At 37.5% G+C, this 26603-nt stretch overlaps 3 protein-coding genes, 1 long non-coding RNA gene and 1 other non-coding gene across 5 annotated transcripts; 3 read left to right on the top strand and 2 right to left on the bottom strand.

The window, feature by feature from the left end:
• Positions 1-206: 206 nt before the first annotated feature.
• LOC126371767 (uncharacterized) lies at positions 207-13664 on the top strand. The gene is made up of 5 exons (XM_050017126.1): positions 207-382; positions 10882-11037; positions 11561-11656; positions 12380-12522; positions 13469-13664. The coding sequence occupies exons 1-5, from the start codon at positions 335-337 to the stop codon at positions 13662-13664; spliced, it is 639 nt and encodes a 212-aa protein (XP_049873083.1). The 5' UTR covers positions 207-334.
• On the top strand, positions 1671-5523 carry LOC126371771 (uncharacterized). Its single transcript, XM_050017130.1, has 3 exons — positions 1671-1852; positions 3430-3612; positions 5275-5523. The coding sequence occupies exons 1-3, from the start codon at positions 1738-1740 to the stop codon at positions 5496-5498; spliced, it is 522 nt and encodes a 173-aa protein (XP_049873087.1). The 5' UTR covers positions 1671-1737; the 3' UTR covers positions 5499-5523.
• LOC126371786 (uncharacterized) lies at positions 11061-16264 on the bottom strand. Its single transcript, XR_007567083.1, has 2 exons — positions 14628-16264; positions 11061-11262 (listed from the first exon to the last, which is right to left on the bottom strand). It is a non-coding gene; the product is annotated as an uncharacterized LOC126371786 (long non-coding RNA).
• Positions 14620-14784, top strand: LOC126372265 (U1 spliceosomal RNA). Its single transcript, XR_007567138.1, has one exon. It is a non-coding gene; the product is annotated as a U1 spliceosomal RNA (small nuclear RNA).
• A 121-nt stretch (positions 16265-16385) lies between the features above and the next one.
• On the bottom strand, positions 16386-25144 carry LOC126371718 (probable ATP-dependent RNA helicase DDX56). Its single transcript, XM_050017050.1, has 11 exons — positions 24894-25144; positions 24567-24791; positions 24164-24426; positions 23540-23800; positions 21187-21391; positions 20516-20665; positions 19764-19861; positions 19170-19311; positions 17985-18206; positions 17375-17454; positions 16386-16491 (listed from the first exon to the last, which is right to left on the bottom strand). Exons 1-10 carry the CDS (start codon positions 24951-24953, stop codon positions 17383-17385), a joined length of 1698 nt encoding a protein of 565 aa, XP_049873007.1. The 5' UTR covers positions 24954-25144; the 3' UTR covers positions 16386-16491; positions 17375-17382.
• Positions 25145-26603: the final 1459 nt, after the last annotated feature.

Below are 26603 nucleotides of genomic sequence, written 5' to 3'. Positions count from 1 at the left end.
AGTAGGTAATTCCACAAGTTGATGAGTATTATATCGTATATTATCGTAAGCCTTAGAGAATAGTATAAAAACAATATAAAAAGCCTTGCCATAGATAAAATTAGGTATAAACGACAAAATCTCCGTCAAAATGAGGCTCAAATAAAAGTTAGAGATAGCACGTTTAAATGTCACAATTGTTTGACAAATTGTCAGTAGCTCAGCGATCATGGTCACATAATAAGAGTATATTTTCGTCGAACTAGGAACAAAACATCAAATTTTTCCAACAAAATTAGTTTCTCAGGCCAAATGTTAAAATTAGCTGTTCATCATTACGTTGGAGTATCCTGTAATGTGGGAACAGAGTGTCTGGAACTATGTACAGAATGAAACGTTTGCAGTAAGTACCCTATATGTAGTGTTTACATAATTACAGAAGAAACTCATTGTAATACACGTAGGTATAATTGAATATGAACAGCCTCCGTGGTCTAGTGGTTCTAACCTTGGTCTAATCATGGGTTCTCATCGCGAACATTAGGAAACATTGTTCAAAAAAATTTCAATAGATGACGCTAATAGTACCGATTTGTAATTAAAGTTTCTTTAAAAGCCAATAATCGATAAATAGGCACTAAAATTATGTTTTATAATTTAAAAGTTATACTCCAACCAAAAGTTAATCAAAGATATTGGCATTTAATGGAGATTTTTATATTTTTAAATTTAGTGGTTACTCTAGCGGATTTACGTCGGAACTACGTCGAGTATGGAGCTTGTTGAGGGGTTGAACGTTCTTGTTTTTATTAACGCCATCTATAATTATGTGTAAGAAGCTCGCTTAAAGTTGCGCCATCTATCGTTAATTATTGCAACATCGATCTAGCTTTGCCACAGATATTTTTTTTTGTTTTGGTTTTCCCCGAAGGGTAAGGCAAAGGGAACTATGCCCATACAGCCATGTCTGACGTATTTTTTTTTTTTGGTTTTCCCCGAAGGGTAAGGCAAAGGGAACTATGCCCATACAGCCATGTCTGACGTATTTTTTTCTTGATGATTAATGAAATGATGAAAGGTGATGATGATGAAACCTAAGCCCCCACCCACGGAGTAGACTCCTACTCCGAACCCCAAACGAATTAACTCAAAAGTCCGCATAAACTTTTGAGTTATGAAGCGGCTTCCTGACACGAAGCGAAAATAGGCAGATACACTTTGTTTATTGAATACTCCAATATAATAACACTCGCGAATGTCTTCCGACTAACTTAATGCGATCATTAACCACAAAACACCACTTCGTATTAATTATTTAGATTATTCAATGAAGAAAGCAACTGTCCCGTTCCCGTCTCCCGCCAAAAAGCCTTGCCACAGATAATAAAATATTACGTTTTTAAAAGTTTGTGTTTATTTGCAAAATACATTTTATTGAATTAATTAAATGTTTAGTTGTATTCTCATAAATTATAGGAGATACAATATCAAATTTAAAAAAAAAAAATATAACCACCTATAAATATCATTTAAAACTAAATTTGAGAACAAAAAAAACGCAACTTTCAAATAACGTAGGTAGGTTAGTAACCTACCTATGTTTGAAAATGTTTGTTTTCGTTTGAATTACGAGTCGAACGCGCCTTCTACGTTTTGTGTATTGTGGTTTACAAACTGACCCTGTACTGAAATCGGACTTTGATTTGGCTTCATGAAACCTGCTTTCACGTAGCGGCACAGGAACAGTGGTTATAAAAAATGACTGCACACAATTGTTCTTATTATAATTGTACAAATTCTTCGGAACAGAAGTCAATGTTCCGTTTTCCGTGGGATGACGTCAACCGCCTAAAAGTATGGCTTGAGAATTGCGGTAAGTAGTTAAATGTTTACTTTTATTTATTTTTAATATTAAACTGCAACAAGTTATCAAACAAACAATTTGATAGAATCAATGACAATCAAAACTGGAATAAAATAAAAAGAAATACCTAATTAACATGGTGGGAAAGTTATTGCTACTCCCCCTACTTGCTAGACTATTATTTTGGTACCTACCTAATCGGTTTATCATTTGTCACCATTTATCATTTAGTTTACCATAATTAATGTAATACTTAAACTCAAGCTGAGATCAACAGTTTAGAGTAGTAGAACAGTTTTTTCTGTCTGAAGAACATAATATAATTAGGTATTGTGCTCAATGTCAATTTGGAATTATTAAATTAACTTTTGTACAATTGGGTAATTTAGCATGGCATATAGATATACTAATCAAACTTGAAAATCATAATTAGTGATTTTTAACATATTCTTACTGGGAACTCAGGGCCTCCAGATTCTGAACCAATTGCTATAACTACTAAAGCACTGGAATAGTCAAAAACTTGTAAAGTACCTACTATATACCAATACTGTATGCGATGGATTTATATTTCCAAGTGAACTGTGGAATAAAAGGGACAAAAGTTAAAAAAAGTCAATCAAGTACATAATTATTGCTGAATTTTGGACTGTTTTATTGAACATTTTATAGACCAGGGCGGTTAAAATAGCCACATCGAAGCAATTCATCTAAGAAAGCAATATTGCAGTTTCACATTTGTGCATATAAAAGTAAGTGTGCGATGCAAACAAATGTCAAATAGCAATATTGCTTTCTTAGATGAATTGCTTTGATGTAGCCATTTTGGCCCCCCAGATATCTACTTACACATTTACTTTTAATTTAAGATGAAAATAAATAAAAATAAAACATTAATTTATTTCTTCTTATACAGTCTTAATAGATACCTAAGATAAACTACTATCTACCAAACCTACAGTTTTGTACCAATTTCACACATCGGGACTGTGTACAGAAGCCAGGAACCCAAATGAGGTATACCTAGTATCTTGGTCTCGCTCACACCTGACCACCTTTCAGCAGGTAACAATCTATACATACATTATGTATAGGTAGGTACCTACAAGAACTTAATAAGACATGTCAAAAGTTGCTGTTTTAGTAGATTCTGCCTCTGTGTATTATTGATTAGAACATTAGGCTTATGATCTGGAGGTCCGGGTACTGTTTCTGATATTATCAAAATTACTTTGTGAGATTATTCATCACAAATCAAATATTTTTAATGATCACAAACAGTTAGAACATACAAAAATTTATGCAACATACCTACTACAGTACACATGGGAGGCCTGTTTAAGCAATTTCTTCCAGGGAACCACTACCATGATCCAACCATTAATCTTTGTTTAGTTATGACATTGCGGACTAAGTCACTTAATTGTCCGAAAAAGTAAGAGTAAGCTTTGCTTCAGAAATTATATAGTTGGTCCGGGCTACCACCAAAACGATTACCTCCTGTTATTTGAGGGTAGAGACGATCCAGCAGTGGAACATCTATAGGCTATTTATGTTTTATTGAAAATTATATTCTTTTCTTGTAGGTAATATGAACATTGCCCACTTGCCTGCAGAAAATTTGCGGTCAAGGTATTTATGCATTGACCATTTCAATATCAAGTATGTACGAAATGAGACTGGTCATAGAAAAAGACTCCAGAGAAGTGCAGTTCCAGAACCATATCAGACTCAAGACGTTCAAAATCGCTCAAGCACTTCCTCACCAGGTAAGCACAATTAATTTGTCAAGTTATTACCTACAATTGGGTAGGTAGGTACTTACCTACCACTGAATTAATACAAATACAATCAAATTTTTATTGTAGGTTAGGTACCTACCTATTGCTTGAATATCTACATAATATTGGGTTTTAGTATAGTGATAGTGAGTTATTACCTACATGAATGATACCTACCGACCTTGAGTTTTTTTGAAATGTTAGGTACCTAGCTAATTACAACTTACCTACTACTTAGATGTAGACAAGTTAATGTAGGTACCTACCTACCTAGTTAAATGTTTAAAGTAGGGGATAGGTTGTTTGTATGAAGTGTCCGGGCTGTGATGATAGATAGGTTCGATAGGTGCCTATAGACGTCTCGATTCCGAACCATTTTCAGTAACTAAACTATAATAAAGCCGTATTAACATAAATTGTAGGGTTTAAAATAATTAAAGACGTAAAATATTACTTTATTGTACCTATACCAAGATACCTACCTACTATCTATAATACCTACTTAATACCTTAATGACAAATTGACAGCCTCCGTGGTCTAGTGGTTAGAGCGATAGGCTCAAGATCTGGAGGTCTCGAGGAATCGAACCCGGCGATTCCCGATGGGGACATTGTCGAAATCACTTTGTGAGACTGTCCTTTGTTTGGTAAGGACTTTTCAGGCTTGAATCACCTGATTGTCCGAAAAAGTAAGATGATTCCGTGCTTCGGAAGGCACGTTAAGCCGTTGGTCCCGGCTATTAGCCGTAAAAACACCTCCACCAACCCGCAGTGGAGCAACGTGGTGGAATATGCTCCATACCCCCTCCGGTTGATTGAGGGGAGGCCTGTGCCCAGCGGTGGGACGTATATAAGCAGTTTATAATACCTTAATAGGTAAGTATCTACCTAGGTAAGTTAGGTAGCTATAGGTAGAAAAGTAGCTTTTCGCTTTCAACTTTACGCAGACGGCGATTGTCGTAGATGGGTAGGTAATGTAACCTACCATAACGTAACCAGTTGTTAAAGCCTGAAGGGGTAACAAACATACAGGCAGATTTACCTACATACCTAGGTACCTACTACGCATCGCATCGCATCGTACGTACCTATCATTTGCGTTTGCGCGACTCAGCCAGTAGGTAGGTACCTGCCTACCTACTTACCTACAATCGTAATAACACGTGACCTCGCGCAACGCAACAAGCTAGAATGGATCTTATCTTTATAATGACATAAAGTCTATAGTTGCTCGACACACGGAATTGAGACGTAGTTGTTTACAATCTTGTACAAAACAGTGCACCGCGCTTACAGGGCTTATAGGTATATATTATAGCGGTTATTAAACTACCTAAACGCGATGCGTCGAGATCGCGGGCTCGGGCATCAGGATCGGGCAGTGTTATATATCATACACATTTTAATATTTATAAAATGGCTACGTTAATACGTTAGTTACCTACCTACTTTAATGAATGTTATAATTGCCCTTTTCTTCCTTTATGTTAGGTATTGTTATCTCCAACAACTTTGCTTTACATTCATCTTTTGGGGCCTTTGGCGACTCAATCATAACCCTGACACTAGGGTTGATGAGGCTGGTATTCCACCCACGATAAGAAGATAAGATTCACGACATTATTTAATACATACTATTTTTCGTTTTAGGTTCATCAGGTACTTTTAAAGTACTGACACCGAAAAAGGTGTACAAAAATAAACGGCTTCGCGACTGCGAACTTGAAGAGCTCGTGGAGCCGCCAGCATTAGCATACCAGTGCAACACGCCGAAGAGAAGACGGTTGTCAATTACTGAAGACACGCCAAAATGCAAAGTGTTAAAAAAGAAATTAGTATTGTATCTAACAATAACAAAATGTAATACCTTTTGAATTAAAGAAGTAGTTTAATTGAATATTTATAGTATTTTCATTCTAGTCATTAAAAAAAAATCCAACTTCATTAAATTTGTTAATTTTAATAATCAAGTAGGTATCTTAATTATAATATACTAATACTACTTTTATATAAATTGTAATGAACAATTAATTATTTATAGTTACTTTAAATGATATCTATCTATGTAATGGAAAGGGGATAGTAAAATAAAAAAGACACATTTCTATTGTTTAGTTATTTATTCAAAACCATACACAAACTCAGTTGAATCAGAAAAGCTGGATCAGTGTTTTTCCCAGGAAAACCTAGGTAACTATTTGGTACTCAACTAAAACTCATTTAAACAGGCACATTATTGCCAGATTCACATTCGGCTGTTTGCACATCCTTTCCTTTACTACTTGGGCCACATTATCTTTCCACTTATTTTATATTATCTTGACTCAACCAGGGTACTCGCTATATTATGTTACCTACAAATGAAAATATAATAGTTATTAAAAGAGCACATTAATTTTGATCGGCAATGATATTCAGAACAAAACATTTCTACCACCCATTAGGTATTATAGGCATTAGTTTATCTATGTATCACAGATAATATAATAACATAACATAAGCAAGATCTTGCATCCCATTGAGGTAGTCAAAGTAACATTCATCACAAGATGAACTAAGCACACGCACCTCACGAGCTTTCCGTTAGGCTAACGATAGGCTGTATCGCTACCTATAATGGTCAGGCCAACTGTGCTAGATGTGAACTGTTTAAATTAAATTAATGCAAGACTGGTACCAGGGTTTGAACCGGGTTCATCGTTTGAGATGCAAACAAGTCTACCATTATGACCTATTTTATATTAGAGTAATAGTGACTATATAATAATAGTAGGTATATTGCAATGTATGACAAAACTTGTGTGCCAAAACTCTGCTCTGTCCGCCCTGAGGAGAGTAAGTGTGAGTTAATACTCTCATATACCAATGAGTAGTAATAGTAGGCTCTATTTTTTACATTTAGACACATGGATGACCTATTACGCATGTAATCCGATGAGTTTGAAATTTATCTACTTTATTGAACACTAGCTTTTGCCCGCGACTTCGTCCGCGTGGCGTGTTATATAAGAGAGAGATCTTTGTGTGTGTGGGAGTGCATACTTATGCAGTTTAGATTTTTTCATAAGTACAATTTTTTTCCCAATAACTCCCATTTTTCAAAATACAGCCAAAAATAAACTTTATATTTACTAAGGTATGCATGCATGCTAGATTGAATCAATTGATTGAATTGATTTTTTTTAATTGATTGTTCATTGAGTTTTCATTTTAATACACACTTCCTCTCTTCCCTTCAACGTTGCTGTGCCCTACAGGGTCCATGTTTTAGTTCCTATGCCTATGTAACACCCCATTGTACTACATGGAATGCAATAAATAATTTAATTGAATTGAATTGAAAACATCTATCTTACGCGGTTTCGATTTTTTCATACAAATGTTTTTTCCCGCTAACTACCGTTCCCGTGGGAATTTTGTAATATCCTGTTGCAACTAAGCTTTAAGTTTACTAAAGTACCTGCATGCCAAATTTCAAACGTCTAACTTGAGTGGTTTAGATTTTTCATACAAAAGGATTTTCCCGCTAATTCCCGTTCCCGTGAGAAATTTGGGAATTCCTTTCTTAGTGCACCTCTACGGTACCTATGGTACCTGCATGCCAAATTTCAAACGTCTAGCTTGAGTGGTTTAGATTTTTCATACAAAAGGATTTTCCCGCTAATTCCCGTTCCCGTGAGAATTTTGGGAATTCCTTTATTAGTGCACCTCTACGGTACCTATGGTACCTGCATGCCAAATTTCAAACGTCTAGCTTGAGTGGTTTAGATTTTTCATACAAAAGGATTTTCCCGCTAATTCCCGTTCCCGTGGGAATTGAAATTCCTTTCTTAGTACACCTCTACGGTATCTAAGGTACCTGCATGACAAATTTCAAACATCTAACTTGAATGGTTTAGATTTTTCATACAAAAGGATTTTCCCGCTAATTCCCGTTTCCGTGAGAATTTTGGAAATTCCTTACTTAGTGCACCTCTACGGTACCTATGGTACCTGCATGCCAAATTTCAAACGTCTAACTTGAGTGGTTTAGATTTTTCATACAAAAGGATTTTCCCGCTAATTCCCGTTCCCGTGAGAATTTCGGGAATTCCTTTCTTAGTACACCTCTACGGTATCTAAGGTACCTGCATGACAAATTTCAAACATCTAACTTGAATGGTTTAGATTTTTCATACAAAAGGATTTTCCCGCTAATTCCCGTTCTCGTGGGAATTTCGAGAATTCCTTTCTTAATGCACCTTTACGGTACCTAAGGTACCTGCATGACAAATTTCAAACGTCTAACTTGAGTGGTTTAGATTTTTCATACAAAAGGATTTTCCCGCTAATTCCCGTTCTCGTGGGAATTTCGGGAATTCCTTTCTTAGTGCACCTCTACGGTACCTAAGGTATCTGCATGCCAAATTTCAAACGTCTAACTTGAGTGGTTTAGATTTTTCATACAAAAGGATTTTCCCGCATTCCCGTTCCCGTGAGAATTTCGGGAATTCCTTTCTTAGTGTACCTCTACGGTATCTAAGGTACCTGCGTGCCAAATTTCAAACGTCTAACTTGAGTGGTTTAGATTTTTCATACAAAAGGATTTTCCCGCTAATTCCCGTTCCCGTGAGAATTTCGGGAATTCCTTTCTTAGTACACCTCTACGGTATCTAAGGTACCTGCATGACAAATTTCAAACATCTAACTTGAATGGTTTAGATTTTTCATACAAAAGGATTTTCCCGCTAATTCCCGTTCTCGTGGGAATTTCGAGAATTCCTTTCTTAATGCACCTTTACGGTACCTAAGGTACCTGCATGACAAATTTCAAACGTCTAACTTGAGTGGTTTAGATTTTTCATACAAAAGGATTTTCCCGCTAATTCCCGTTCTCGTGGGAATTTCGGGAATTCCTTTCTTAGTGCACCTCTACGGTACCTAAGGTATCTGCATGCCAAATTTCAAACGTCTAACTTGAGTGGTTTAGATTTTTCATACAAAAGGATTTTCCCGCATTCCCGTTCCCGTGAGAATTTCGGGAATTCCTTTCTTAGTGTACCTCTACGGTATCTAAGGTACCTGCGTGCCAAATTTCAAACGTCTAACTTGAGTGGTTTAGATTTTTCATACAAAAGGATTTTCCCGCTAATTCCCGTTCCCGTAGGAATTTCGGAAATTCCTTTCTTAGTGCACCTCTACGGTATCTAAGGTACCTGCATGCCAAATTTCAAACGTCTAACTTGAGTGGTTTAGATTTTTCATACAAAAGAATTTCCCTTCACTACTCTGCTCTTATTGATTGTAGCGTGATGAAAGGTATACTATAACCTGTCCAGGAGTGTGAAGAATAATTGTACCAAGTTTCATTAAAATCCGTCTAGTAGTTTTTGTTTCTATAAGGAACATACAGACAGACAGACAGACAGACAGACAGACAGACAGACAGACAGACAGACAGACAAAAATTTTACTGATTGCATTTTTGGCATCAGTATCGACCACTTATCACCCCCTGATAGTTATTTTGAAAAAATATTTAATGTACAGAATTGACCTCTCTACAGATTTATTATAAGTATAGATTTAGATATTCGGGCTCAAAGAAATGGGTTAATGGGATAATAATTTAAGCATACATACCTGGCATAGTGCGATTCTCATTTATGCAGAACAGAAGTCAGGATTAAGTTTTCACTATAATACCTACAACTCCAAAGAAAATATTTTTCTTTGAAAAGTAGTGTGGCTTTCATGAGGTAGACTTGTATCATATTCATCACTTGGTCATGGTCAGAAAATTGTTGATATGTGGTTCAAATAGCCTTTGCATGTCATTCTTCATAATGGTTATCATCGTCTTTAGAGATCTGAAATAAATTACAGGCTTAAATTCACAACACGCTCACTGCCTAACTAGACTTATTTAACTTTTTTTCAACAAACAGTATATTATGATTTGTACCATAGATAGGTGACAGCTACACAAAAAAGTATCTACTACATACATACTTATACTCACGCCTGTAATCCCGATTAGGCTGGGCAGAGCCACGAGTAAGCAGAGACCAATTTGGAAGCACTTTATACAAAGTCCTCAGGTGCTTAACCGGTGGTCCAATGTAATGTTTCATCATGCTAGAAAAGACTTGTCTTTCATAAAGGTTCTCCTCAGTCGGGTTTACGACACGCCCGGGATGATAAGGGACGATTGCGTTCTAGGTAGGACCTTAGCTATGTTTTTAATTATCTTCCAGTTTTAGTAACTAATTAGATACTTACAGGAGTTGGAGATATATTTTTGCCAATACAAAATGAAGACGTAATCAATAAACCCCACCAAACAAAGACCTTGTATTCTTTGCCCACCAAACATCAGATATAATCGTATGTCAACTAACAACTGTCACCTTGACAATGTCACAGATCATTGTCACAGATTATAATACTAACATGTCAACGTTGAGAAAAAAAAATCCGTTTGCGCCATCTATTATCTTAATTTTACTCTAACTCTAAGTAAATATATTGTGCTTGCAATAACTTGCACTCAGTAAGCTGAAATTTCACTAGATGTCGCTCGATTCAAATCAAATCAAATCAAAAATCAAATCAAATCATTTATTCGCGTAGGATTCATGGTTTTGTATAACAGTTGATGGGTTTTATGTTTCAAGTATCACATGATCCGCTAGATGTAAGCATGCGAAAATTTAGGAGGTAAGTAGGTGAGTACTTAATTAACTAATTAAATCTACTTACTAACTTAACTAACCTAACATAAATCTAATAAAAACAAAAATAATTCGTTCGATTCGTTCGATCCCATCAATAAATGACCACTAGATGCCGCTAAAAAAGGGGCGTTTTAGCGGCATCTAGTGGTCATTTATTAGAACTAAAAATAGCCCGAAGAATTGCCCGAGTTAGAACGGCACAGTTTCGTTGTATGACGTGAGGCATCTGTACGTTAGTATTATATGATCTGTGGTCTAATCATCGATTTAGGCCTGAGCTGGATTCGAACCTGCGACCTCAAAGCGAGAGGCAACCGTTAAACCAACTGGCCTACCACGGCATGCTGGGCTACCACAACACCACCACAACATCCAAGTCTTATTCTAAATGCTTTGCCATCCCATACGCCAGAATATTCCAATTCAGAAATTGACACTACCGGGTCAATTTAGAAGACAAGCCACGCCTAACCCTTACACCAGTCTGTCGTCACGTATGTTTACCATGAGGGTGTTAAAAAGACCAACCCTGATTCGGCAGGTGGTAGAGTGGGCGAAATGTGGGGAGAGCTCGTTATCGGTGGTGCCCACGCTGCTGTGGGCGGTGGGCGCGGCGGCGGTGACGCACAGGCTGCTCTCCGCGCTCTTCCGCCGGTTCCTCTTCAGGAGGGTACCACTTTGGGAGCTCGTGCTGCAGGTGAGGACAAATAAAGAACGAAAGAAAGATGCATTTTTTATTCCAGATCGCCACAGTAACAATATAAAATAGACTAACAAAACCCGATACAGATGAATATAAAAGAATATAAAAAATAACAAATGTGGAAATCAACATCAATGATAGTGGGGGCTGTCCTTCATAAAAGGTCCTCACTCAGCATAACCCGCGACGCGAGCCAAATATTTTTACTATGCGTGAGACCTGTGAAAGTGAAGAGTGAATCATTATCGTTTCATAGTTCTGCTGTCCTTTGTCGTCGTCGTTGATTGAGAAATTGTCTGTTCTGTACATTACGAAGTAGTCTAAGTCCGATAAAATTCACTTCGCCGCCGGTATGTTGTCGAGATGATCAACCGTCTCTACGGATACTTTAATCAAATCTTCATGATTGTACGGTATCATATTTGACAATACAACACATATTTATTTGTTTACGTATTTCAATTATTTCTGACGCGAGACGAGAAATACTCAAGGTACTTAATAATTATTGTTTCAGCACCTGTTGTTTCTGTGGATGGTCATATACAGCCTTCACTTCTGGGTGCTGATGGTCCGCATCATTAAGGTCCTTGTGGACTATTGCTATGAGGACGTAAGTTCATTTGTCTTAACATTTCTATTTTTTTTTACTTCAAAATCTTCTGCCTGTCAGACACTTCTAGGGTCGACAAGGACTCATTTATATGGACAAATGTGGTTCCTGTAGGTACTTGACATTGGCAGTAATGGTTGTCTCTTCTCTATGACGACCGGTTGTATTGTATGGACAGTCATAAAGTTGAAGTTAAAGTCAAAATACATCCCTGCAACCCCATCATTTTAATAATTGAACAATATGGCGCCACAATCAGTTTCTGTGGTTTCTAGTTTCTATATTGTTTGGGGCGACACTTGCCGAAATCAAGATTAACGAGTTCAGTATAGACACAACTTAGTTTAGTTTTAATTTAACAACTCTTAAGTGCTGTCCCTCGCTTACATAGACACAAGAAAGAGATAAAGCTAGTTTTCTCTCTCTCTATTTAAGAGCTGCGCTCTTGTCGGTGCAGTAATCGCCATTCCTCTCTTTTTCCCGCCAAAATCTTCACCTCCCGATACGACACGACCTGCACCTTCTCTTTTATTTGTTTCATAAATGTTATCCTAGGTCTTCCCCTTCCTCTCTTCCCTTCAATTTTCCCTTCCATAATGTTTGTTATAAATGAATCGTGTCGTAAAGCTAGTTTTAATCCTGTCAAATTAAGTTAATATTAAATTGGCGGTGGCCCGAATTGGCACCATTGTCTACACTCTAACAGCTTAACGGTGATTATAGTTACAGGACAAGACATTATACGTGGAAGACTTTGAGAGTCGCAAGGTGATGCAGCAGTGGGTGATCTGGATGTGCGGCGTGGCGCCCCTGGCCTTCTACATCCACACGCGGCCGCGGCCGGAGCACCCGCCCTTGATGATATGGTACCATCGGTAGACCCCCCAAATATGTTTATAACCCGGGCGCATTGACTATGCAAGAGGCTAGTTTCCAACTAGTCAAATCAGTTACTTGTTAATCAACGTCAAATTTCATTGGAAAATCGTGATAAAATGTCGGATTTATCATTACGTTTTCCTTGGTTAAAATTCATAAATAAGTTAAATAGAAAAAAGAAAATGTTTTCGTTAGTTTTAGATCTGTCTTTATTTAGTCATCAGAATTTCATAATTTATCTTGTACCTAGTGCGCGATCCAAGTGAAGGTGTTTAGTTGATCCGTAGTATTGTTATACTTTTATGATGTAATGGTTTGAAACCAGATAGATTCCCGATAGGGGTAAATTTAGAAACCGAACTTTCAAAATTGATGCGAAGAGTCTATATTTCTCCATCTACTTGAGCAGCGTGGTACATTTTATGTATACCTATCCCAAGATCCACGCTAGCATGCCTTGTGAAAGACAAATCAACTATGATTTCGTTCTTGACAGTAGTCAAGAACCTAGGGGAACAAAAGAAGCAGGTAATATAATAATTCCAAACAAAAAGGTGACTGGGTTGCGAGAAAGATAAGTGGTCGACAAGAAAGAAAGAAGCAGTCGATGCTTCTTCTTCTATCGTGTGGGTTGTGAGGTGGAGCACCAACCTCATCAACCCTGGTAGTCGATGCTAATGACGTCTGTTAGGGATATCATCTCCCTAGCGTTATCCCGTTTTTGACGGGGTCCGATTTTTACAGAAGCGACTGCCTGTCTAACCTGCCGACCTGCGAAATGAGTTGAGGAATGTGAGGTTCCTCACGATGTTTCCCTTCGCCGCTGAGCAGGTCTGTTAGGGATAACAAATAGGGATAAGACCGAAAGAGAGGCAGCAGCTAACCCAGATTCCGTCGCGCTTTCCCCTTATAAATGGATATTAAAATTGGCAGGATAACAACTAGTCCTTGGCAACGGCGGGAGATGGGTCCGTACGGGTACTACCTGAACCGGCCACTGTCGTCGCTACAGTCCACCACCAACGCCAGCAGCCGCCAGCAAGTCATGGCTGCTCGCCGCGCCTTCTCTGACTCCAAGATCATCATCAAGGAACCCGCTAAGAAGAAACGACACTCCAAGTCCGTCTGACTCGGCAATAAAGAGACATGTGGAAATTATTTGGTGGTTTAATTTCAATTTGTTCAACAGCCTCCGTGGTTGTAGTAGGGCTCACGATCTGGAGGTCCAGGTTCGATTCCCGATGGGGACACTGTCGAAATCACTTTGTGAGACTGTCAGGTTGTTTGGCGAGAATATTGCAGACTGAATCACCTGATTTTCGGAATATGTAAGATGACTCCGTGCTTCGGAAAGCGCGTTAAGCCGTTGGTGCTGTAATCCTAACCTAAACATCACCAATTCGCTCTGCAGCGGCGTTGTGGAATATCCTCCATACCCCCTCCGGCTGATTGAGGAATAGCCTGTGCCGAGAAGTGGACTGTATGTGGGCTATTTGTTGTTGTTTTTTAATTTGTAGAAATACGGCAGTTCTGGGTAAGGAATAAAAATAGCAAGGGCTGATATTCCATTACAAAACAATTATGTAATTACACAATACAAGCCATTTACAGGAAATAACGATTATAAAAAACAGTAAGAAATAATATCTATAGGTACGTAGCTATTTAGCTATAATAATTAGTTCATATCACATAATTTATTAGGCGTGTCGTTGTAAAAAAACTTGTAACTTCACGAGGAAGACAAAACCCCTCCAAAATGTCTAGGTACTGACGTTTATTGTAATAAAACAAATTGGCATATCGCCTTTTGATCGTTTCGACGAACATCCTTTTTATTTAATTGTTATTTTGTGAATATTTTAAATTATGTCATTGTCTTGTTTTAGCGTGTGGCGTCCTTTTTATTTTGAACAATTTCTATTCTACCAAAATCAAGCAAAAAAGATTTTTCGATTTTTTCAAATTAGTAACCCTAAAAATAGTACGAGACGTCATCAACAGATGTCGCGCAGAAGTAAATAGAAGTCGGTGGTGAAATTTTCAGGGGAAAGTATATAAAGGGGCGCGAGGTGATATATGGCATACTAACCTTGCGTAGGGTGTACCGTGATCAGGAAGGCGGTTGCCCCAGGGCGACGCCAGCCATTGCACCTCGGTTGGACGACGGCGCTCTGTGACTATCCCAAGTAGGGGTCAGTCGTGCGTGCAATTTTTGATAGTTGGACTTGCGTTAGAGCGCGGTCCATAAAAAACCTTATTGCTAGTAAAAAATATAGTACATACTATAACTATATATTAAGTCAATTGCAGAAACGCTCTTTAGATTTTAGAGGCGTCTTGGCGTTTCTATTGTTGAGTGGACCATTAAATTGGTTCATAATCAAAGAAAATATTCATAATATACTACTACTACAGTACATACATACATACACATCATCATCATCAATTTAAGAGCCACGCTCTTGTCGGTGTAGCGTTTTCCATTCCAGTCTATCAAAGGCCAATTCCTTGAATTCCCTATAAGACACGACGTTAACCTTTTCTTTAATCTGTTCCATGTAAGCTCTTCACATACACATACTACGTTTTCTTCATGTCCAAATCACAAAAATATTCAGAGGGCTCAAAACGCCCACATTCCAAAAAAGTCCAAGTCCCGGAGTGCTCATATCCCAGAATGTCCATATGGGTTCCTTCTATTTGAAACTCTGAGGCTGTGCGTTAGACCACGCGCGGGTGCACGCTCGCATGTCTGTTCAGAGTGACGGATGTCGTATAGTACGCAAGCTACCACAAGCACAAGTACTATGGCCACTTCGGATCCGTCAATCCTTCATTTGACGGACTCGGATCGGATAAGAATCAGGAATCAAAAGTAGTACTAACACGAATTGAAGAAGTTTTTAAATACACATATATATTGCGCCTGTAAAAGTAAGCACGCAATGTCTTTAAGAGTGGTATTAATAAACTAATCTCAGATTCGAGACTGCTCTCAAGATCATGTCAATTTGACAGTTCTCATATAAAACATGGACTTGAGCATGATCTTGAGGGTAGTCTCAGCTGAGATTAGTGCGCAATATACAGGGTGTTAAGTGACATCCTAACGAATACTCAGAGGGATGATTCAGACCATGATTCTGAGTTAATATCAAGTGGAATTTTCCGTCGCAAAATTCATGTTATTTTTTTAGTTTTTTTAAATTATTTTCAATTCTATACTTTTGCGATGGAAAATTCCACTTGATATTAACTCAGAATAATCAGCTGAATCATCCCTCTCAGTATTCGTTACGATGTCACTTACACCCCATACAAGTACATACAGTAGCCATACAAGTAGGTATGGGTGTATGTGACACTGTAACGAATACTGAAGGGGATGATTCAGACCATGATTCTGAGACGATATCAAGTGGAATTTCCTGTCGGAGAAGTCATGAAAATTTTAGACCTTTTTTATATTATTTTCCGTTCCATACTTTTGCGACGGAAAATTCCACTCGATATCAACTCAGAATCATGGCCTGAATCATCCCTAAAAGTTTTCGTTACGATGTCACTAACACCCTGTATATGTGGATTTAAAACTTCTTCAAGGTGAATGTGAAGGTCTTTTTGAGACCCTCAGATTACCAGCCAATCTCAAGTCGCCACAAAAAGTTGTCATGAATTTAAATACGAACCATGCATAATAAAATACCAATATTTATGTCCTGTACCCATAATACCCCATTCATACTAAGTTATTATACTACCCATTATTCATAAATTATCACCGAATAAAACCAATTGTCTAATTATAATCTTTCATAATATTAAAGAAAAGAAAATAAACTATCAATAACTTTAACAATTTATTGTTATATAACAATTGTGTCCGGGGTTACAAGTTTACAACCCTAGTACATGCTAGTACTAACCAACTTACTGGAGCCCCCAACAGCGAACTGCGTAAAAGAAAAACACAAAGTCAGGCACAGTTGATAAAAACATATATATTTTTTTTTCATTTAAAAAAAACAAGAGCTTTGTACAAAAACATAGCTTTTATAAAAGTTCTTAGTGTAACGCTCATAGCGGTCCAATATATTTGATACCAGATACTTTTTCTTCTATCGTGCGGGTTGTGAGGTGGATTACTAACCTCATCAACCCGAAAATAATAATTAACTATAATTGTTGATGAGGTTGGCCAGATAGAGAACTTGCTTTACAAGTCAGTCGATTACATAAGATTACTATACTAAATCTTTTAAGTGGCAATGTATACGTTTTGATAATAAGATTCCCATTGACATTCAGAATTTGCCTTTCAACTGTTTTAAGACTACTGTTTTAAACAAAAACTTTACAAAAAAGGTTATTATAAAGTTAGTGATTATTTAGAAGATATAAATGCATGGGATTAACTGTCTGAGAACTGATACTAGGCAGCTAAATTACTCAATTGTATACCAATATTTTATGTTTATTTTTTTAAAGAACGTCTAGGGCCCTGTGCCGAGGTTTTTCTTGCAGCTTCTTTTCCCCGGCTATACAGGTTGTGAGAAGCTGCAGTAGTTTTAGGCGGATGAGACGTTCGTTATTTAAAATTGACGATTCAAAGTGTAAATATGTTGCCTATTGAATAAAGATGTTTTTGAATTTGAATTTGATACTGAATCAAACCTACGAAACGCCAGCAGATGAGCTAGGTTTACAACCCGTCAATGTGTAGTGTCTGTGTAAAAAGAGGTGTAAATGAAGTCTTCGGGATGTGCTTTAGGTTTCCTTGACTTGCCATATAATATTGAACCACCAGAGCGCTCACTAGTCTATGTCTATACTAACAATGTTAGCTACGTGTCGGTTGCTGCTGTTTTCTTCAGGTTCTTCAAGTCGAAGCTCTTCAGGGGGTCGGCTGCTCGTGCCTGACAACAAAGTTGATAACATGTAAAACAATGTTTGAGGTTTACACGGTTATTATCATAATTAAAACACATAATACCGGGGGAGTGTTGAAATATCGGGAGTCTCATATGCCTGCATTTAACGCGGTAAGAACCCGATATTATGTGTTTTAATTTTGAATACTTCTTGTTCTTCTATTGTAAAGTGCATAACCAACCTGGTCAATCCTGGTGTCAGGGTTTTCATTGAGCCGCCAAAGGCCCCTGACATGGTTCACGTAACGACTACGTACTTATATAAGTAAGTAGTAACCGGGACCAATGGCTTTTGTTCCTTCCGAAGCACCGATCATATTACTTTTGGACAAATAGATCATCAGCCTTAAATGTCCTAAGTTAGTTTTCTGATAAGTCCTCCCTGGGATTTCAGTAGCCATTCTGGATCTATTCTACTTCCATTTCAAAATTCTCGTACATTCAATGTCGTATAACTTAAAATATTTTTAAATTCAAACAACGAAAGTCACATTTATTTTGATTTCTACACCTACCTGATACTTATGCCTCTTGGCGCTACCAAAGTTGCCCTTATTCTTCTTCTTGGGAGCTGGTGCTTCTTGGGCGTCCTCTGTGCTTTCTTCCTCTTCCTTCCTCAGCGCCGCTGGCAGAAGATACTCCGGAACATGACATAGATGCTGCTGGACTTTCACTGTATGAAGCGCCTTATCCCTTCTCAATGCTGCTAGGTCGTTTGGATTCTCTTCGAAGTAACCCTGAAAGATTGAAGGTTTTAGATCGTGGTTGTAAAGGATAGGCAAAATGGGAGAGAGAGAGTTGTTCAGAGAGAAGATTAGGCAGTCATCATGAGTGCGCGCGTGCGCGTATGCGCTTTAATGGGTGTCATCATGTGAGTTTCACTACAGGTGGCTCGACCATTATAGACGGCGATACGGCTGACCACCTATTTTTTTTTATTTGGGATAACAAACAGTTACATATTATAATGTTACAAATTGTAATAGCTTAAAACAAAATTTATCTTAACATGCAACCAACTACATTATCCACAGCTTATACTACATTATCCACAGCTTATACTACATTATCCACAGCTTATAACGTCGGTCTAACAGAAAGCTCGGTGACGCGTGGGTACTTAGTTCATCTTGCGATGGATGTAGCTCTGACTACCCCATCGTCAGGAATAAAGGCTTATACCATACCTTATGATCATTTCGACGGACATTCGTTTTGCTTTTTTGTAATTGTTTTGTGAAAATTTTAAATGATGTTATTGTCTTGTTTTATTGTGTGGTGACCTTTTATAATAAACTATTTCTATTCTATTGTTTTATAATTGAAATCAGGTGGTTTGCAGGATTTATGCCTGGTTACTCGCAATAGGCTCACCTCATAGCTGGCGAGGTGTGGGTGTAACAAATTTTTTTTTTATTTTTTTTAAAGAACGTCTAGGGCCCTGTGCCGAGGATTTTCTTGCAGCTTCTTTTCCCCGGCTATACAGGTTGTGAGAAACTGCAGTAGTTTTAGGCGGATGAGACGTTCGTTATGTAAAAATTGAGTGGAACTATGTTACCTACTGAATAAAGATATTTTTGAATTTGAATTTAATATACTACAATACTTCCTCTTTACAAACGTGATGCTATGTTATGTTTTGCTGAAAATTGAGTAAAAACTTTCCCAACATTCATTCAAGCTTAACTAGTTTTTCCCACCTGCAGTTTCTTACAGTTGAGCAGTTCCTGTTTGATCTCCTTCAACCGAGCCTCCCTGACAGCTATCCGGGTGACAGCCCGCCATGCGTCCCGGGACCGGTACCTGAAGCCTTCCACTTCTTCTAACGCGAACTCGTACTTCCTGGTGACAATACAGGGTGTTAGTGACATCGTAAAGAAAACTTTGATGGATGATTCAGGCCATGATTCTGAGTTAATCATCATCATCAGCCCATTAACGTCCCCACTGCAGGGGCACGGGCCTTCCCTATGGGTGGATACGAGTAGGGAGATCGGGCCTTAAACCATCACGCGGGCCTAGTGCGGATTGGTGGTTATTAACGACTGCTAATGCAGCCGGGACCGGCTTAACGTGCCTTCCGAAGCACGGAGGAGCTCGAGATGAAAACTTTTTGTGGTCACCCATCGTATGACCGGCCTTTGCGAAAGTTTCTTAACTTCAACAATCGCAGACCGAGCGCGTTTACCGCTGCGCCACCGAGTTTCTGAATATCAACTGGAATTTTCCGTCGCAAAAGTCATGTATTTTTTTGTTTTAAACTCTTGTTATTTGAATAAAAAAACAGAACTTACTGTAAAACGTTCTGCGTCTTGAAGCTCTTTGATAAGTGTTCCTCCACCGCGTCCAATAGCGGTTTCTCTCGTATTGACGCGAACGATAACACTGTTCCCTGCAAGACAATAAAATGGAGTTAACATCTCTCGCTACCCCCGCGGTGGAAGGCTATGTGGTAGGCATTTCCCCTTGGAAAAGAGAAAGTTCTAGCGTGGTTGGAGGATGAGGACCTGGTAGTAATGGTTAGCAGGCGCGTCCCGACTTGACAAGGCTGCGGATTCCAGTCAATCAGAACTTATCGTTTAAATTTTCTCACTGTACCTGATTCGCCTATGCCTGGTTGGTTATGCTCGCCCCTTATCACATAGGACTGAAATTTAGCTGGCGAGGAGTATATACTATACACCTCTGAACCAACGGCTTCCGTGGTCCAGTGGTTGAGCGTTAGGCTCACGATCCGGAGGCCCCGGGTTCGAATTCCGGTGGGGACATATCACAAAAATCACTTTGTGATCCCTAGTTTGGTTAGGACATTACAGGCTGATCACCTGATTGTCCTGGAGTATGATGATCCGTGCTTCGGAAGGCACGTTAAGCCGTTGGTCCCGGTTACTACTTACTGATGTAAGTATGTAGTCATTACATGAGCCATGTCAGAGGCCTTTGGCGACTCAGTACCACCACCTAACAACCCACACGATAAGAAGAACCTCTGAACCCCTTCGGGGTACAGGAGTTATTCTATACTATGATACGTTATGTGCTGTACCTGGTTGTTCCCGCGCGCAGTGCGGCCAGCTCTATGCACATACGAGGTGACGTCCAGCGGAAAGTCGAAGTTAATCACATTGGACACGTGCTGGAAGTCTATGCCGCGAGACACGCCCGACTCCTTGTCCTTCTTACGCTTCGATGTTTGCTGCAAAGAAAAAAAAACTTTCAGTTATAACAAAACGAAGCGCGAGAGGATATCCCAACTGGGGTAGTCAGACATACATCCATCGCAAGATGAACTAAGTACCTACACCTCACTAAGCTTTCTGTTAGACCAACGTGATAGGTGGTGAGCCGTATCGCCGTCCATAATGGTCGAGCCAACTGTGTTAGTGAAAACTGCACTTAAGATAAATTAATAACTCACTGGTGCAAGTCCGGTACTGGGGTCGAACCAGCGCTCCCATATTGAAAAACAACATCTATTATCATGTAATTGGGTTGTGTACTAAGTTCAAGATAAATTATGAAATTCAGATTACTTACTAAATAAAGACAGACCTAAAACTAACGAAAAACATTTTCTCTTTTCCTATTTAACTTATTTATGAATTTTAATCAATAAAAACGTAATAATAAGTCCGACATTTTATCACGTTTTTCAATGACGTCACAGTGCGCTTTTTCATACAAATTCCATAGTAATTTCGTTAACAAGAAGCTCACCTTTCTCTTCCTCTTCTTGCCAATCTGCTCATCGTCAGCAATAAGTCCTCCGTCTGGCTTCTCTAACGCCTTCTCGTCTGAAGCCACGATGATCTGGTACCGGCCTCGGTTGAACTGGTCCACTGATAGACACCTCACCGCAGCTGGGAGCTCAGAGTTCAGAACGCATGAACCAATCTTGAACTGTTCCAGGTAGAGTTTTAGTCTGGAATTGATAGAGTTATTAGTTTCATTCTGTTGTTCAACAATGAGCCAATTTGAGGTCTGACTCTTGAAGTCTACCATATCGGTTTTCTTTATTTAGAAGGGCATTCAGCAATGCTATCTCTTAAGTTTGCTTCTCCATAACCTCTTAACGTGTTACTAACCTATTTGTGACGTCATTTTAACATTGTGTTGTCCTACTTTTAGGTAACTTTTGCAACAGTGGACTACCCACCGAGTATTCTCTTCGAAGAATCTATCTTACATAAAACCGGTTATTTACGTTTATAAACAGGTTTCTTCAGAACTTTGACATTGGCAGAATCATCGTTCAGTAACGATGTAGCCATAAACAACAAGAAAGAAGAAAGAATGCTATCTCTATTACATGTTTGCGAATCTATTTACTACATTAGGGACACTGTCGTTTTAGTCTGAAGTAAAGTAAGCTGCCAGTCATTTCTAGCTGTGTCGCTAATGGATTGATATGATCAGCGCATTACGAAATTACCCAGCGACACGTCAGGTTTTGACAGTATTGAGATGGGAGACCTCTTGCCAAAGTCGCGCCAACTAGTGGCGTAATGTTTCGTGAAACTCCTGCTTCTAAAATGGTGGATGGAGCTTCACACTTTATGAGTTTGTTTTTATACTCGACCGAATAATGTCTTTCTAACGGGGACTATATTTTCTATCACCAAAATTTATATTTGTCATCAAGATGTATCACCTAATAAATAGATCTATCGCCACGAAATATTTTCGTTTTCAGATAAACAAAAATTGTTCCCAGGTATGAATTATCAAATTAATGTTAATATATGTGTAAAATAAGAGATCGATAACCAATAAAATTATATTGCATTACATGAATATAAACTTCGTTTTTATAATAACAGTTTTGTTACTTAAATAATAACTCTGTGCTCAGAATGGTAGATCTGTCACCAAATAAATCGATTATCGATCCCTGACTGCGACTCCTTTTTATTTGATATTTTGTCACCAATACAGTAGTAACATTTTATTTCGTTCAGTTATTAAATTAATAGTATTCGTTACCAATTTAATACATCAATTTATAATTTTAATGAAAAAATGATCAAAGGGGCAGAGACAAATTGGCGCGCTTTAAAAATTGACCAATCCGGTCTCAACGATGGGTAGTAGGTAACTAGGTTCGATCACACGATGCGCGACGCGGGCGGCGTGCCATAAGCCAGCTATTTTAAACCAGCGCTGATTGTTCAGTGGTAATTATTTTAAACAATAAATATTGATTATATTGACTTTAATTGTTTTATTTACTACTCTGCTAAATATAATTTATACTACCAGTGGAAATTTAGAACCTTGGGAGTCTAGTTAAGTAGCAGAATCTTTTGGTTGAAACGATGATGACAACCCTAATTTTTTATTTGAACTTAATGCAATTTTCTAGTAACATAATATGATTTATTGGTAATCTCTTTAAATTAGTTTGTTTAAATACTTATTAGGACACACCTATTATAATACATACAAAAACATTTATTTGGTACTAGACCTTATATCTCAGGATTTTAGGTGATTTATTGTGGAACTGATTTTGCATTGTTTGGTGACTACATTTTGGTGACAGATCTACTATTTTGAGGACAAACCCTATTATTTAAGAAACACAAAACTAATTAAGTGGTGATAGCTTAAATGATACCCCTTTCTAACACTAGTTTATTAGCCGTTTGTATACTAACTTTGTATACTAACATTCTGAGCACAGAGTTATTATTTAAGTAACAAAACTGTTATTATAAGAACGAAGTTTATATTCATGTAATGCAATATAATTTTATTGGTTATCGATCTCTTATTTTACACATATATTAACATTAATTTGATAATTCATACCTGGGAACAATTTTTGTTTATCTGAGAACGAAAATATTTCGTGGCGATAGATCTATTTATTAGGTGATACATCTTGATGACAAATATAAATTTTGGTGATAGAAAATATAGTCCCCCTAACTTTCCATGGACTTTGTCTGAAATAAGCGATTTTTAATTTAATTTAATAAAGCGACACCTGGCGTCAGAAAAAATCTCAAACACCGTCATTTAGCCGCATTCTCATCTCTAGATAACACTAATAAAAGTGTATACTTACTTATAACACCTATCAACAGTCCTGACGAAGATGATACTCTTTCCTCTGATAAGGTTTAGTTTCAGCAAGGCATACAAAATGGCCGCTTTATCATCCTCTTCGGCAAATAAATGGTAATGCTGCAGTTGCGATGACGGGGCCAGTTCCGGTTCCTCCAGTTTGAGGGTCACTGGGTTCCGGAGCACTATCTTCTTGAGGCTGAGCACATCGTCTGATAGTGTGGCCGATGCAAGCACTGCTTGGTAGATTTTTGGAAGGAACCTGATAAAAAAACACAATAACAAATGTTTCTAAATGGAAAATGATATTATCAGCTAGTTAACTTCTAGATGTATGTGTATGTCCTAAGACTGAACTCTCTGAGCCACATGGCACATAATATTTTTTGGGATTTTCAAGGCAGTATTTGAGTTTGCATGCCTTATCTTAACTTAGACCACATCACTGCTTCACACCAGACATCCCGATCATACACAATCAAATTTTTATAAAAAAAAATCTAAATCATTATTTTTCTTCTTTTTGTCGTGTGGGTTGTGCTGTGGTTTACCAACCCCATCAACCCTGGTTTTTAGAGCTAAAAATAAATCTCTTGTCCATCAAATGTTTATAAGAAATACACACCCAAGTAACTCTTTAATTTCATCTTCATATCCAAATGAAAATATCAAATCTGCTTCATCCACCACCAGCATCGCCAGGTCTTCCTTCAGCTTCATGTTCCCAGCCTTCAAATGTGCTAATGCTCTTGATGGGGTGGACACAATGATGTCAGGTTTGTCCGCTAGCAGACATTTCTGTGTTGCTGTGTCGCTATTAGACGATATGTCTATACAGCGGACTTCTCTGGCGCATTTTATTGTTAAGTCTCCTATTACTGATGCTATCTAGAATGTTAACATAATTTTGGTTATAATATAAACAAAACAGTGGAAAGTTTATAGCAAAAAATAACAGTACACTAGAATTGTACAATGAGACCTCCATACAATATTCTTTCAACGCGACGTATTTAAATATCACTTACTTGACCACAAAGCTCTTTACTTGGCGACAACACAAGAGCTCGTATACACTGATGCGTACTTGTGTTTTTCAGGTTCAATATCTTCTGTATAACTGGTATGCTGAATGCGGCTGTCTTGCCCGACCCAGTCCGAGCCCTCATCAGCACATCCTTGCCTTCCAAAAGCAAGGGAATCGCAGTTTCTTGTATCAATGTGGGCTCGGGCCAAGCCAACTGCGATATGGCCTAAAAATGGACATATATTCTGAAATTTTCCCCACGGACATCAGGCTTACAATAATATCAATGAACTGTGTATTAAGCGTTTCAACAAAATGAGCTATTTACCTTTAAAATGCGATCATCCAATTCCATCTCGTGGAACATAACCTTCTTTTCTTCACTCATGTTTGTTTATAAACTTTAACGACTTACAGGGTTCTAAGATTATTTAGTGCTTAAGAAGAATAGAGGTATTTTTCATTTATTTATATATCAACTTTTAATATAATTGTGAAACGGTTAAAATGTGATTAATAGCCACACACATTTCACGATTATTTACAAAACTCAACGTGCGCCATTTCGTTGTCAGCCATGACAGGACAGGATAGAGAGGTTCTTCTTCTCGGTTAGGTACCACAATCGATGATTTTTAATCGTATGTATACTATTAAAATATTACTAATTTATTTATTACTATTTTTTTACTCAATGCAGTGTTGCCTTTTACACTTCGATGTAGATAAGAAAATTTTTTTTGAAATATTAATGTTTCTGGTATTTTAAGTATTACTTTGTATATACATATTTCAATAAATTCACTCTCATTATCATTAATGGACTTTAGCAGAGCCACAAGTTATTAGGAAATAAATTGCAAATACTTTTAATACAATATCATCCTCCTGCCCTTATCTGATTTATGTGGGGTCGGCACAACATAATATTCCTATTCTAGTCATTTCTGTCAGTTAACATCTCAGTATGCACACCTTTCACAAACATAATAATAATTATCCTCCTTTCTTCACACAATCCATCCACATTTTCTAGAGTCGTTTCCTACCTACCCCTATATCATACTCATATTCGTCGTTATATGTGTTATATTTTAACTACTTTTGAAAGAAGGTTCTATTAAGACGAACTTAGGTATAAATAATAGCCATAGGTAATCAGGCCATTGCCCATGTCCTAGATACATCACACAAGGAAGGTCATAAAATCTTCTTTTGATGGTTTGACTGTACGCACAGGGAAATAAACAGTTTGATTTTGTCTTTACAGTTATAAATTTATTTATTTATTTACTTAATTTAGATGACAATTTAAAACCATAAACTTATAATAAAATACAAGTTACAAAAGTATGCAAATATAATGCACAGAAATTACGACAATCGGCTCCAAAACTATATGGTTTGCAGTGACAGTCCTTAAAGGCCTTGGCCTGTGGCAGGACTAGTCACATAGGTGCATCTTATACGAGCGGTTATGTTATGATTTTGAATAAAGTGCGAAAATATCCGTAATATAATATTGACAAGATATATGTATGTTTGTATGTAATATATTTGTAAATGGTGATGGTAAGTGGTTGTTAGTAATTTTATTAGAGCATGCAATAGGAATTTTAAAATAAATAATTAATGTTTTATTTATTTATTTATTAAATATTATTCTTAAATCTTTTATTGGTCGCATTTGTCAACAAAATAATAAAATACACCAGCAGTACGCGGTTCGTTGGATAATCGCCTCCAATTAAAAAAAGTCTTAAAACCGTAAAATACGTTCCGTAAATTTGCTAAGCCAATGACATGTATTTGTGACACTCTTATCATTATCATCTCTATTACCATTATATATCTATGATTTTGTAATAAATAGCACGTGTTTCTGATTAAGCATGTATATGCATACCTATTTTAAAATCGATTTTATACTAATGTGTACAACTCTAATAAGTGTTGCTATACTATAAAATTTCTAGAAAACTGCGTTTATTTTAGCATGACATTGCTTTTCTTGAAGCTGTAAAAAGAAATAGCAAAT

The sequence above is a fragment of the Pectinophora gossypiella genome, chromosome 13, assembly GCF_024362695.1.
Source record: "Pectinophora gossypiella chromosome 13, ilPecGoss1.1, whole genome shotgun sequence".
In the NCBI taxonomy this organism is placed as follows: domain Eukaryota; kingdom Metazoa; phylum Arthropoda; class Insecta; order Lepidoptera; family Gelechiidae; genus Pectinophora; species Pectinophora gossypiella.
The sequence above is the reverse complement of the archived record's forward strand: the minus strand, read 5'-3'. Positions and strand labels throughout refer to the sequence as shown.

Excerpts from the sequence above, each read along its gene's own strand:
- LOC126371767 (XM_050017126.1), top strand. The coding sequence starts at position 335 with ATGTGGGAACAGAGTGTCTGGAACTATGTACAGAATGAAACGTTTGCA. Across the intron at positions 383-10,881 it reads TACAGAATGAAACGTTTGCA|GTGGTAGAGTGGGCGAAATG; the intron begins GTAAGTACCCTA and ends CTGATTCGGCAG. Across the intron at positions 11,038-11,560 it reads TTTGGGAGCTCGTGCTGCAG|CACCTGTTGTTTCTGTGGAT; the intron begins GTGAGGACAAAT and ends TTATTGTTTCAG.
- LOC126371771 (XM_050017130.1), top strand. The coding sequence starts at position 1,738 with ATGACTGCACACAATTGTTCTTATTATAATTGTACAAATTCTTCGGAA. Across the intron at positions 1,853-3,429 it reads AGTATGGCTTGAGAATTGCG|GTAATATGAACATTGCCCAC; the intron begins GTAAGTAGTTAA and ends CTTTTCTTGTAG. Across the intron at positions 3,613-5,274 it reads CTCAAGCACTTCCTCACCAG|GTTCATCAGGTACTTTTAAA; the intron begins GTAAGCACAATT and ends TTTTCGTTTTAG.
- LOC126371718 (XM_050017050.1), bottom strand. The coding sequence starts at position 24,953 with ATGAGTGAAGAAAAGAAGGTTATGTTCCACGAGATGGAATTGGATGAT. Across the intron at positions 24,792-24,893 it reads TGGATGATCGCATTTTAAAG|GCCATATCGCAGTTGGCTTG; the intron begins GTAAATAGCTCA and ends GTCCATTTTTAG. Across the intron at positions 21,392-23,539 it reads ACTGTTGATAGGTGTTATAA|ACTAAAACTCTACCTGGAAC; the intron begins GTAAGTATACAC and ends TATCAATTCCAG.